Source organism: Oncorhynchus tshawytscha, linkage group LG06 (assembly GCF_018296145.1).
Source record: "Oncorhynchus tshawytscha isolate Ot180627B linkage group LG06, Otsh_v2.0, whole genome shotgun sequence".
Taxonomy (NCBI): domain Eukaryota; kingdom Metazoa; phylum Chordata; class Actinopteri; order Salmoniformes; family Salmonidae; genus Oncorhynchus; species Oncorhynchus tshawytscha.
Genome location: NC_056434.1, coordinates 6,862,221 through 6,876,463, shown reverse-complemented (window position 1 = coordinate 6,876,463; position 14,243 = coordinate 6,862,221). Strand labels below are relative to the sequence as shown.

The 14,243-nt window shown below is 43.4% G+C and overlaps 1 protein-coding gene across 3 annotated transcripts in view; it reads right to left on the bottom strand.

The window, feature by feature from the left end:
* The window catches only part of LOC112251956 (lisH domain-containing protein ARMC9), an 83,697-nt gene that overhangs the window by 49,010 nt on the left and 20,444 nt on the right, over positions 1-14,243 (bottom strand). For 2 of the 3 annotated variants that reach the window (XM_042322890.1, XM_042322892.1), the window contains exons 10-13: positions 14,130-14,165; positions 9,426-9,460; positions 5,888-5,999; positions 5,180-5,272 (exon numbers count right to left, since the gene is read on the bottom strand). In XM_042322890.1, coding sequence (XP_042178824.1) covers positions 5,180-5,272; positions 5,888-5,999; positions 9,426-9,460; positions 14,130-14,165 — 276 coding nt within the window. The remainder of the gene's footprint in view (positions 1-5,179; positions 5,273-5,887; positions 6,000-9,425; positions 9,461-14,129; positions 14,166-14,243) is intronic. The other variant, XM_042322891.1, reaches the window with a different exon arrangement.

Sequence of the window (14,243 nt, the reverse complement as noted above, 5' to 3'; positions counted from 1 at the left end):
TCTTTGTGAAACGCAGAGGAGGTGAACAGATGATCTCTGCATGTGTGGTTCCCAACATGTGATGGTCTGGGGGTGCTTTGCTGGTGACACTGTCAGTGATTTATTTAGAATTCAAGGCACACTTAACCATCATGTCTACCACAGCATTCTACAGCGATACGCCATCCCATCTGGTGGGCGCTAAGTGGGACAAACATTTGTTTTTCAACAGGACAATGACCCAAAACACACCTCCAGGCTGTGTAAGGGCTATTTGACCAAGAAGGAGAGTGATGGAGTGCTGCATCAGATGACCTGGCCTCCACAATCACCCGACCTCAACCCAATTGAGATGGTTTGGAATGAGTTGGACTGCAGAGTGAAGGAAAAGCAGGCAACAAATGTTCAGCATACGTGGCTACTCCTTCAAGCATTCCAGGTGAAGCTGGTTGAGAGATTGCCAAGAGTGTGCAAAGCTGTCAACAATGCAAAAAGTAGCTACTTTGAAGAATCTAAAATATATTTTTTGGTTTAGTACATGATTCCATATGTGTTATTTCATAGTTTCCATGTCTTCACTATTATTCTACAAATGTAGAAAATAGTAAAAATAAAGAAAAACCCTTGAATGACTAGGTATGTCCAAACTTTTGACTGGTATTGTATATATGTATTATAGGCTACAGTAGGCTACTAAGTAATATTTCCAGTGGCACACTGACTCACTCAATGATGAAGATTAAGCCACAGGCTACTACTACTCATGATGGCCGAAGCGCTCCTCTTGGCAATAGCCTATCTCAAGACGAGCTACTTTGAAAAACAGTGCTGCTGTTCGCTCAACATTGAGAGTTGTTTCTATTGTTTCTACAGACAGATTAGTCTTCTCTTTTCCAAACTGTACTTTTTTCCTGCAAATGTATTTAGAAATATGCAATAGGCAAACAGACAGCTTCTACCAACCATAGACATGTAATCCATAGATGGCCGTTCCTGTTCAAGTCTGGACTGGCAGCCATTGCTGGTGCACCCATGTGTTTACAGTCAAATTGCCAGGGTCAGAGGTTCCAAATACCTTCTATCTATTATATATCTATGGCCACAACAAGCTGTTCCATATTTGGCACGCATGCTTTCCAAATGACCGGTAACTGCCAAAATAAAGAAAACATTTGAGCAAATGAGGGATACAAAGTTTATGTTATGGTGTGTGGGGTTCATTATCCTGGTAGGGTTTAGGTCCACTTGTAGAATCTATGTGAAGGTGTATTGAAGCTGTTCTGGCAGCTCGTGGTGGCCGAACGCCCTATTAAGACACTTTATGTTGGTGTTCCCTTTATTTGGGCAGTTACCTGTATGAATTTTGTGATCATATTTAATCCCGTTTAAAAACAAATTGTGGCAAAAATGATTCTCTCCCGTGTATTATGAACATTGAGAGCAGGCTCCTGTGGTTGGATAATAAAAAATAAAAATATTAACGTACTTGTAATTTTTTGTAGTGTTTTTGCCTCTTGTCCCCCTGACTCACACAATTGACCAGTCAAATGTATTTATTATGCCGTAAAAAAAAAAAAAATTGTTTCAATAACTCAATCAAGGCAGGGCCCCCCAGTTACCCACGTGGGCGCCCAACCTCCTCTCCTCCCCCATCTGACGGTTAGCAGAGCGACAGCGGCAATCTGTCTACACTCATTGAGAGTGGGCTCATGAATCCTCCTGTAGTTGACATTAGCAGAGCGACAGCAGCAGGCTGTCTACACTCATTGAGAGTGGGCTCATGAATCCTCCTGTAGTTGACATTAGCAGAGCGACAGCAGCAGGCTGTCTACACTCATTGAGAGTGGGCTCATGAATCCTCCTGTAGTTGGCGTTAGCAGAGCGACAGCAGCAGGCTGTCTACACTCATTGAGAGTGGGCTCATGAATCCTCCTGTAGTTGACATTAGCAGAGCGACAGCAGCAGGCTGTCTACACTCATTGAGAGTGGGCTCATGAATACTCCTGTAGTTGACATTAGCAGAGCGACAGCAGCAGGCTGTCTACACTCATTGAGAGTGGGCTCATGAATCCTCCTGTAGTTGGCGTTAGCAGAGCGACAGCAGCAGGCTGTCTACACTCATTGAGAGTGGGCTCATGAATCCTCCTGTAGTTGGCGTTAGCAGAGCGACAGCAGCAGGCTGTCTACACTCATTGAGAGTGGGCTCATGAATCCTCCTGTAGTTGACGTTAGCAGAGCGACAGCAGCAGGCTGTCTACACTCATTGAGAGTGGGCTCATGAATCCTCCTGTAGTTGACAGTTACAGTGGGAAAAAAAAGGGTAGTTCTCTTTTTTGTTGTTGTTTCGAAAAACCAAAAACAAACATCGTTACAAAGACGCTTGTCCTTACTCTCGGGGAAAACCATCTTCTAGCGAACCAGTGAATCGTAGGACCAATGAAACAGGGGCCCTCCTTCCCTAGTGTGGTAATTCTAGAAGCCAGGAGAAAAACGATACTACTGGCACTGAATCGGAGGTAGAGGCTGTTTCATAAAAGGTTAAATTAATGAGATTAAGATAGCATGTTTACTGAAGACAGTGAGATGTTCAGATGTTCAATTGATTGTCTTTCTTACCAGGAGAGGGTGTGTGTGTGTGTGTGTGTGTTTTGCATGTGTGAGAGAGACATTTTAAACCGGCACATTACTACTGTCAAATTAAATGTGGTATCTAGCCTACTTGAGAGAGGCTGATGAACTTTGGCCTTACCAAAAAGAGTTCATGACCTACCACCATTTCCAATATGAAATCATCCCAACATTTAGAACCTGTGAAAGCCTGTGAGTGGTCTCTTTAGCCATTCAAGAGATACATTAAATGAAACAAAAAGGCCTAATTCAGATTCTTCTCTTTGAAGAGTGCACCCTTAAAGGGAAGTGAACGAATGCCCACTCTGGGGAGGAGAGAATCGTGACAAAGCCCATATGGTTTTGTTAGATAATATGTCTAATGGTTACCTCATGGTTGTACCAGAACCTAATGCCACCCTGTAAGTGCCGAGCTGAAGTTTCCCCATAGGTACAGATCTCAGGATCAGTTTCTCCATCTGCCAATCCTAACATTCACCATTATTGGGGAAAATGCTAAACTGACCCAAGATCAGTGTCAAGTGGCAATTTCACCCAACACCACTTTTATTTAACCAGGTAGACCAGTTGAGAACAAGTTCTCATTTACAACTGTGATCTGTCCAAGATAAAGCAAAGCGGGGTTTTACCTAGCAAAGACTTATAGATGACCTGGAGCCAGTGGGTTTGGCAATGAATATGAAGCGAGGGCCAGCCAACAAGAGCATACAGGTCGCAGTGGTGGGTAGTATATGGGGCTTTGGTGACAAAACGGATGGCACTGTGATAGACTACATCCAGTTTGCTGAGTAGAGTGTTGGGGGCTATTTTGTAAATGACATTGCCGAAGTCAAGGATCGGTAGGATAGTCAGTTTTACGAGGGTATGTTTGGCGGCATGAGTGGAGGCGGCTTTGTTGCGAAATAGGAAGCCAATTCTAGATTTAATTTAGGATTGGAGATGCCTAATGTGAGCCTGGAAGGAGAGTTTACAGTCTAACCAGACACCTAGGTATTTGTAGTTGTCCACATATTCTAGGTCAGAACCGTCCAGAGTAGTGATGCTAGTCGGGCAGGCGGGTGCGGGCAGCAATCAGTTGAAGAGCATGCACTTAGTTTTACTAGCATTTAAAAGCAGTTGGAGGCCACGGAAGGAGAGTTGTATGGCGTTGAAGCTCGTTTGGAGGTTTGTTACCACAGTGTCCAAAGAAGGGACAGATGTTTACTGAATGGTGTCGTCTGCGTAGAGGTGGATCAGAAAATCACCAGCAGCAAGAGCAACATCATTGATATATACAGAGAAAAGAGTTGGCCCAAGAATTGAACCCTGTGGAACCCTGTGGCTTTCAGAACATCAGCTGTCTGGATTTGGGTGAAGGAGAAGGGGGGCAAGTTGCTGTGGGGGGTGCTGAACATGTTGGCCAGGGTAGGGGTAGCCAGGTGGAAAGCATGGCCAGCCGTGCTTTCTTAAAAATGCTTAAAAATGCTTATTTAAGTGATCGAATATTGTAGATTTATTGGTGGTGACAGTGTTTCCTATCCTCAGTGCAGTGGGCAGCTGAGAGGAGGTGCTATTATTCTCCATGGACTTTACAGTGTCCCAAAACTTTTTGGAATTAGTGCTACAGGAAGCACATTTCTGTTTGAAAAAGCTAGCCTTGGCTTTCCTAACTGAGTATATTGGTTCCTGACTTCCCTGAAAAGTTGCATATCGAGGGGGCTATTCGATGCTAATGCAGAACGCCACAGGATGTTTTTGTGCTGGTCAAGGGCAGTCAAGTCTGGGGTGAACCAAGGACTATATCTGTTCTTAATTCAAAATTATTTTTTAAAACATTTTGAAGAGCAACCAGGCATCCTCTACTGACGGGATGAGGTCAATATCCTTCCAGGATACCTGTGCCAGGTCGATTAGAAAGGCCTGCTCGCCGAAGTGTTTTAGGGAGCGTTTGACAGTGATGAGGGATGGTTGTTTGACCAATGACCCAGTACGCTCGCAGGCAATGAGGCAGTGATCTCTGAGATCCTGGTTGAAGAGAGCAGAGGTGTATTTAGAGGGCAGGTTGGTCAGGATGATATCTAAGAGGGTGCCCATGGTTACGGATTTAGGGTTGTACCTGGTAGGTTCCTTGATGATTTGTGTGAGATTGAGGGCATCTAGCTAAGATTGTAGAACGTCCGGGATGTTAAGCATGTCCCAGTTTAGGTAACCTAACAGTACAATCTCTGAAGATAGGTGGGGGGCGATCAATTCACATATGGTGTCCAGGGCATAACGGGGGCCGAGGGGGGGGGGTCTATAACAAGCGGAAACAGTGAGAGACTTGCTTCTGGAAAGGTGGATTTTTAAAAGTAGAAGCTCGAATTGTTTGGGCACAGACCTGGATAGTATGACAGAATTCTGCAGGCTAACTCTGCCCCCTTTGGCAGTTCTATCTTGTAGGAAAATTTTATAGTTAGGGATGGAAATTTCAGGATTTTTGGTGGCCTTCCTAAGCCAGTTTTCAGACAAGGCTAGGACATCCAGGTTGGCGGAGTGTGCTAAAGCAGTGAATAAAACAAACTTAGGGAGAAGGCTTCTAATGTTAACCTACCTGTCTGGTGCTGTGGTAATCCAGGAGGTCGTTGCTGACGTAGGCCTGCAGTACCGTGTCCCTCTGCTCACCTTGGAGAGAACGGGTCAGTCTCTGGGGATAGGAGAACACACAAGGCGATGACACAGACAGGCAGACAGACTGGCAAACAGACAGATAGACAGGCAGGTAGGCAGACAGACCGGCAGACAGACCAGCAGACAGGCACAGAGACCTAGAGACACAGAGGCAGAGAGACACAGAGACAGAGAGTCATCGATGCACAGAGACAGACAGGCACAGAGAGAGAGAGACACAGAGTGAAAGGGAGACACAGAGAAAGAGATGCGGAGAGACACAAAGACACAGAGACAGATATACATAGAGACATAGACAGATAGACAGAGACACATGGAGACAGATATACACAGAGACAGATACATAGAGACATAGAAACATAGGCAGAGACACATGGAGACAGAGACAAAGAGACAGAGAAACAGAGACACATGGAGACAGAGACAAAGAGACAGAGAAACAGAGACACAGAGACAGAGAGACAGACACAGAGACACAGACACAGACACATCGAGACAGAGACAAAGAGACAGACACAGAGACATAAAGACATAGATACAGAGACATAGAGACAGAGACACATAGAGACAGAGACACATAGAGACAGAGCAGTAGCAGTAGGCCTAGGCATGTCCAGGCTGTCTGACTGACCCAGCACAGGGCCTGGAGCAGCAGGGCCTTGAGTCTGTCTGATCCCCCCAGCAAGTCTCTCTTCAGCTTGTCATAGTCCAGAGAGGGCAGCAGCGGCACCTCCTTAGGCCTCCTGTATAGGGGAGATGGTGGGTGTTTTTCACAAACTATCTGCTGTAGTTTGTATTTATTGTGGATTCCCATTAGTTCCTGCCAAGACAGGAGCTACTCTTCCTGGGGTTTATTATGGATCCACATTAGTTCTTGTCAAGGCAGCAGCTACTCTTCCTGGGGTTTATTATGGATCCACATTAGTTCTTGTCAAGGCAGCAGCTACTCTTCCTGGGGTTTATTATGGATCCACATTAGTTCTTGTCAAGGCAGCAGCTACTCTTCCTGGGGTTTATTATGGATCCCCATTAGTTCTGGCCAAGGCAGCAGCTACTTTTCCTGGGGTTTATTATGGATCCCCATTAGTTCCTGTCAAGGCAGCAGCTACTCTTCCTGGGGTTTATTATGGATCCCCATTAGTTCCTGCCAAGGCAGCAGCTACCCTTCCTGGGGTTTATTATGGATCCCCATTAGTTCCTGCCAAGGTTAACTACATTACCCAACAGAATTCACAACACATTAAGTGTGTGCCCTCAGACCACTACTCTACAACTACTCTACGACCAAAAGTATGTGGACACCTGCTCGTCAAACATCTCACTACAAAATCATGGGCATTAATATGGAGTTGGTCCCCACTTTGCTACCATAACAGCCTCCACTCTTCTGGGAAGGCTTTCCAGTAGATGTTGGAACATTGCTGTGGGAACTTGCTTCCATTCAGCCACAAGAGCATTAGTGAGGTCGGACACTGATGTTGGGCGATTAGGCCTGGTTCGCAGTCTGCGTTCCAATTCATCACAAAGGTGTACGATGAGGTTGAGGTCAGGGCTTTGTGCAGGCCAGTCAAGTTCTTCGACACCAAACTCGACAAACCATTTCTGTGTGAACCTCGATTTTTGCATGAGGCCATTGTCATGCTGAAACAGCAAAGGGCCTTTCCCAAACTGTTGTCACAACGTTGGACGCACAGAATAATCTAGAATGTCATTGTATGCTGTAGCGTTAAGATTTCCCTTCATTGGAACAAAGGGGCCATGAAAAACAGCCCCAGACCATTATTCCTCCTCCACCAAACTTTTCAGTTGTCACTATTTATGCGGGCAGGTAGCATTCTCCTCACATCCGCCAAACCCAGATTTGTCCGTCGGACTGCAAGATGGTGAAGAGTCATTCATCACTCCAGAGAACTAATTTCCACTGTTCTTGAGTCCAATGGCGGCGAGCTTTACACCACTCCAGCCGACGCTTGGCATTGCGCACGGTGATCTAAGGCTTGTGTGTGACTGCTTGGCCATGGAAACTTATTTCATTAAGCTCCCAATGAACAATTATTGGTGCTGATGTTGCTTCCAGAGGCAGTTTGGAATTCGGTAGTGAGTGTTGCAACCGAGGACAGACAATTCTTTACGCACTTCAGCACTTGGCGGTCCGTTCTGTGAGCGTGTGTGGCCTACCACTTCGCGGCTGAGCCGTTGTTGCTCCTAGACATATCCACTTCACAATAACAACACTTACAGTTGACCGGGGACAGTTCTAGCAGGGCAGAAATTTGACGAACTGGCTTGTTGGAAAGATGTCATCCTATGACGGTGCCACGTTAAAAATCATTGAGCTCTTCCATTCTACTGTCAATGATTGCATGGTGGTATGCTCAATTTTATACACCTGTCAGCAACGGGTGTGGCTGAAATAGCCCAGAATCCACTAATTCGAAGAGGTGTCCACATACTTTTGTATATATAGTGTATCTACAACACAAAATCCATGTGTGTACAGTGTATACAGTATGTTATCGTGCGTGTGTGTATGTGTGTGTCTGTGCCTGTGTGTGTGTCTCTTCACAGTCCCTGCTGTTTCATAAGGTGTATTTTTTAATGTTTTTAAATCTGATTCTACTTCTTGCATCAGTTACTTGATGTGGAATAGAGTTCCATGTAGTCATGGCTCTATGTAGTAATGCTGCCCCTCCCATAGTCTGTCCTGGACTTGGGGACTGTGAAGAGACCTCTGGTGGGGGTATGTATGGGTGTCTGAGCTGTGTGCCAGTAGTTCAAACAGACACCTCGGTGCATTCAACATGTCAATCCCTCTCACAAAAAGAAGTAGTGATGAAGTCAATCTCTCCTCTACTTTGAGCCAGGAGAGATTGACATGCATATCTCCATGTACATCTAAGGTCCGGCCGTGCTGCCTCGTTCAGGAAAAATAGTAATTTTCCTTAGCCCCTCTTTGTGGAACCTAGTCCACAGTAGTCCAGGTGAGACAAATCTAGGGCCTGTAGGACCTGCCAGTTCACTGTGATGGTAAATCTCAGGTCATAGTAAACTAAGGACAGTTCACTGTGATGGTAAATCCCAGGTCATAGTAAACTAAGGACAGTTCACTGTGATGGTAAATCCCAGGTCATAGTAAACTAAGGACAGTTCACTGTGATGGTAAATCCCAGGTCATAGTAAACTAAGGACAGTTCACTGTGATGGTAAATCTCAGGTCATAGTAAACTAAGGACAGTTCACTGCGATGGTAAATCCCAGGTCATAGTAAACTAAGGACAGTTCTCTGTGATGATAAATCCCAGGTCATAATAAACTAAGGACAGTTCACTGTGATGGTAAATCCCAGGTCATAGTAAACTAAGGACAGTTCTCTGTGATGGTAAATCTCAGGTCATAGTAAACTAAGGACAGTTCACTGTGATGGTAAATCCCAGGTCATAATAAACTAAGGACAGTTCTCTGTGATGGTAAATCCCAGGTCATAATAAACTAAGGACAGTTCACTGTGATGGTAAATCCCAGGTCATAATAAACTAAGGACAGTTCTCTGTGATGGTAAATCCCAGGTCATAATAAACTAAGGACAGTTCACTGTGATGGTAAATCCCAGGTCATAATAAACTAAGGACAGTTCACTGTGATGGTAAATCCCAGGTCATAATAAACTAAGGACAGTTCACTGTGATGGTAAATCCCAGGTCATAGTAAACTAAGGACAGTTCACTGTGATGGTAAATCAGTTCATGTCTTTATTTAACTAGGCAAGTCAGTTAAGAACAAATTCTTACTTTCAATGATGGTCTAGGAACAGTGGGTTGGCGGTCTAGGAACAGATTTTTACGTTGTCAACTCGGGGATTCGATCTTGCAACCTTCTGGTTACTAGTCCAACGCTCTAACCACTAGGCTACGTGCCGCCCCCAATGTAATCTAAGGTAATGTAATGTAGTCTAAGGTAATGTAATGTAGTCTAAGGTAAGGCAATGTAATCTAAGGCAATGCAATGTAACGTAATGTAATCTAAGGTAAAGTAATGTAAAGTAATATAATCTAAGGTAATGTAATGGGACTCCTGCACACTGTGTGCCATTTTTAACATTTATTAAGTGCTTTTTTCAATATGCCATTTTCCCAGCAGGTTCCACAGAACAACTCAATGAGGGGACTTACTGAGGTACAATAGACGCTCGTAGCAATGAGGAAGCCTGGGAGAGAGAAAGACAAATTGTAGTATTAGAGAAAATTGTAGTATTTTAACATTTCACCCACAACACCATCCCAGTGACACTGAGATTACTGACATATTTAGAGTCACTTGTTTTGTGTTTTTATTGATCATCTTTTGACATAGAAAAGATTCCAAAACATAGGGGTTTGTCCTTATCCAGCAGAAGAGGTATGTTCTTGCTGTCTCATACTTACCTAAGTTTCCCTCGTCCTCCTAAAACAACGGTGGTTCAGTTAGGTTAACTAATGTGCTAACGGACGGGCAGGGGTTCATGCGTGCAGGTTATGGTTTTGTCACATGCACAATCCCTGGGCGTAACCTATGGCAACAGTGCCCATGCAATGAGTGACAGGGACACTGTCCAATCCAATGAGCAAGGAGGAACACAAAGGGGCGAGGTGTTAGTGAGCAGCAACCAATTCCTTTCGTGTTTCAAGAATTGCTGCACCTGTCCTATAGGCCTGGTATTGTAAGAGAGCTGTGGACGGAAACAGACCTAAAACTAAGGCTTCGGCTGAGGTTTCAAAGTAATAATTAGCGTGTTTCCAACTGAAATCCAACCTCAAAACTGGATGATTGGCTTGAGGAAAAGGTCAGTGAGGTGATCCATATCATTTCTGGCGTTGGTGTAGCTAGAACGTGATTGGGAGAAAGACTTGTCTTGGATCCTACTTTCCCAAAAAATGTCTGTTCCCATAAAGCATGAAGGGCTGGCAGGTGTTTATGTCATGTTCAGCCTGTGACATTTGACAGAGGATTTACTGTGACCAGTCTCCTACAGCAACTTCCACCAGAGAGGACATTGAGATATAGGAATGTTAAGGAGATTATCCTTTCCCATGAATTCGCCTCTGTTAGTTTAATTGCCCCAAAACCCGAACTGAAATGGACGACAGGAACTTTAGGCCAGATCATGCAATGTGGTTAGTTAGAATGGGACAGGAGTATTTTCAAAAAGGCAAGAAGACTATCAATTTTCGTCGATATTCCTCTTGAGTTATTTTTGGCCTCGTACAGTCTATTAAAATGGAGGTCATTGACTGACGAAAAGTTCTTGTTTTTAGCATGAAAAATAAAAAAAAACAATGTTTAAATGGTATATCTAAAATAATATTGCAGACAGTGGAATTAAATTCCCACACACAGATTGCAGAAACAGGTCATTTATCATCTTTAATGTCGTATCTCTTTGTTATGCCTAATGGAGAAGACCCATAATTTATCATCTTTAATGTCGTATCTCTTTGTTATGCCTAATGGAGAAGACCCATAATTTATCATCTTTAATGTCGTATCTCTTTGTTATGCCTAATGGAGACCCATAATAAGCCATTGTAACACTTACTATTTGATAAGTAGGTTTAATATTTGCATCCTAATATAATTCAGGTATTTGGGTGGACTGTCTGAGTTTTAGTTTCTCCCCATAGGCAGGTAGACACAGTGAAATCTTTTGAGAGCCATCTATAATAAATGGGAGAAGACGACGATAATTATACCGCAATTATGGTGTTGTATTCCAATGGAGAACAAAGTCATTCTCTGTGTGGCTGTGGAAGAGGTTGACCCTAACTGGAAATCAACAATAGCTTAAAAAAGTAAGTTCCAGTTGTAGGCTATTATGCAATTCTCGGCTTTTTTAATTTCCTTTTTTAAAATATATAATTTTTTAAATAGTTTAGACGTTTTTCAGCTACTTTCCCCTATCTGGTTTTGCACTCTGGCATGGGAAAAGTGCTTAAAATAAGAAGTGAACTGGTATCATCATCCTTCTTTAATTCTCATAGGTCAGTTGGGACCAATGTTCCCTCTAAGCTGCGCGCAGCAGAAATATCAGCCCATGGAGCGAAGCACGAAATGAAACTTCACTCAACTTTCCAGAGTTTTCCCCTGTTAGTTAACACTATCAATTCTCTTTACAGTGGCAATTGTGATCGAACCAATACAATATTAGCCACTTTCAATGCAACACACCAAGACAAAACAAACTATGCAAAAGATTTTGTAGAAGGCAGAATGCTTCAGAGTAGGATTCTACGGCATTGACACACACGACTCAGCCCGCACTCTATACTCTACACAGACCGGTGTGGCATGACAAATCAGACCTGCAGTAGGCCTATATGCAAATGGACCATTTCCATATATGGATCTGTACCATTCACTTTGAACTGGACTGTGTTTACAGCATGAGTGGTTGTGGGTAGACGCGCTTGTTTCGATATCAAAGCGAGAGCTGCATGTATCCACGTGTGCACATTTTGTTAATGTCCTTTGCTAGTTAGTGAGTTATTAGCTCAGTTATAGATAATTTGTAGTCAGCAATAGGGGAGTGATTGCTTCCTACAAGAGCACAAAACGACATCTTTGAAAAGCGAGTCAGGTAAATAATTTTTTTTTGTCTTAAAGGGGCAGTATTGTATTTTGAAACAGGCTTGAATAAACTAAGTAGCCAATAGGCAGAGGGCAGCATAATGTGTCTTTCTCTGTAATAATGGTATGGGAATAATAATGCATTTTATTTTGTCAAGTGGTTTCTTGCATCAAACAACACAACAACATTCAGTCACCCCCTTGTCTGAAGGACAAGTGGATAAAAACGTTAATGTCAAGCCCTACATGCGTTTGTTTTTAAAGTCTCATGGAATGTAGGCCTACATTGAACACCACACATTGGCTGCTACTGTAGGCTGAATGATAGAACAGCTATTTCCATGTTAAAATCCTATGGGAGACCACTCTGGTAGGCCCTACATTATGATCAAATAGCCACAGTAGCCTACCTGGCCACAGTTAAAACTGTAACTTAAAGCAGGTACAGCCTCAGTGTTCACAGTAAAACTGTAACTTAAAGCGAGTACAGCCTCAGTGTTCACAGTAAAACTGTAACTTAAAGCAGGTACAGCCTCAGTGTTCACAGTAAAACTGTAACTTAAAGCGAGTACAGCCTCAGTGTTCACAGTAAAACTGTAACTTAAAGCGAGTACAGCCTCATTGTTCACAGTAAAACTGTAACTTAAAGCGAGTACAGCCTCAGTGTTCACAGTAAAACTGTAACTTAAAGCGAGTACAGCCTCAGTGTTCACAGTAAAACTGTAACTTAAAGCGAGTACAGCCTCATTGTTCACAGTAAAACTGTAACTTAAAGCGAGTACAGCCTCAGTGTTCACAGTAAGACTGTAACTTAAAGCAGCTACAGCCTCAGTGTTCACAGTAAAACTGTAACTTAGTGGGTAGAGGCTCAATGTTCACAGTAAAACTGTAACTTAAAGCGAGTACAGCCTCAGTGTTCACAGTAAAACTGTAACTTAAAGAGAGTACAGCCTCAGTGTTCACAGTAAGACTGTAACTTAAAGCGAGTACAGCCTCAGTGTTCACAGTAAAACTGTAACTTAAAGTGAGTACAGCCTCAGTGTTCACAGTAAGACTGTAACTTAAAGCGAGTACAGCCTCAGTGTTCACAGTAAGACTGTAACTTAAAGCGAGTACAGCCTCAGTGTTCACAGTAAGACTGTAACTTAAAGCGAGTACAGCCTCAGTGTTCACAGTAAAACTGTAACTTAAAGTGAGTACAGCCTCAGTGTTCACAGTAAGACTGTAACTTAAAGCGAGTACAGCCTCAGTGTTCACAGTAAAACTGTAACTTAAAGCGAGTACAGCCTCAGTGTTCACAGTAAAACTGTAACTTAAAGAGAGTACAGCCTCAGTGTTCACAGTAAGACTGTAACTTAAAGCGAGTACAGCCTCAGTGTTCACAGTAAAACTGTAACTTAAAGTGAGTACAGCCTCAGTGTTCACAGTAAGACTGTAACTTAAAGCAGCTACAGCCTCAGTGTTCACAGTAAAACTGTAACTTAGTGGGTAGAGCCTCAGTGTTCACAGTAAAACTGTAACTTAAGCCTCAGTGTTCACAGAAAACTGTACAGCCTCAGTGTTCACAGTAAAACTGTAACTTAAAGTGAGTACAGCCTCAGTGTTCACAGTAAGACTGTAACTTAAAGCGAGTACAGCCTCAGTGTTCACAGTAAAACTGTAACTTAAAGCGAGTACAGCCTCAGTGTTCACAGTAAAACTGTAACTTAAAGCGAGTACAGCCTCAGTATTCACAGTAAACACACACTGGAATTTTTTGGAATTTTGCAGCAGACCTGAAATTTGCTCAGTGCCGAATTCTTTTTGAGGGAACATTATGTTGGGACTTGTATTAAAAGAAACAGAGAGGGCTGAGATCGATGTTGTCATACGTACAAGTGGCAAATTACCTTCCTACCGGTATAGCCAACAGAGAGATGAGATGATGGCAATTTATGGACGGGGAACAAGTGGATGCTTAATGAAGTCGCTGGCTATAACCACGGAGGTATTTCACCAAACAAGCTGCATCCTCGCCAGACAAAAAGGGAACCATTCTTACGCGAAACAAGGACAAACATCCCATTAAACGAATCGAATGAGAAGTAGAGAAAACACTGGAATACTGGGGCAATACAAGGAGCCATGTAAAGGTATAGGGGAGAGGAAGAGAGGTGGAGCGGTGGAGAGAGGGAGGGATAGACCGACAAGGCAAGGTGCGAGTAAGACGGGAGAACGGGGTGGGGGTGGGGGGACGACAGCACAAAATGGATGAAAACTTCAGTAAAACTTACATATCCGTCATCATAAGGACTCATAGAGTAATATCCCTTCGTGGACAGACAATCACACAGAAACACACACACACACACACACACACACAAAGAAAAGAAGCAGTTGAATTGAAG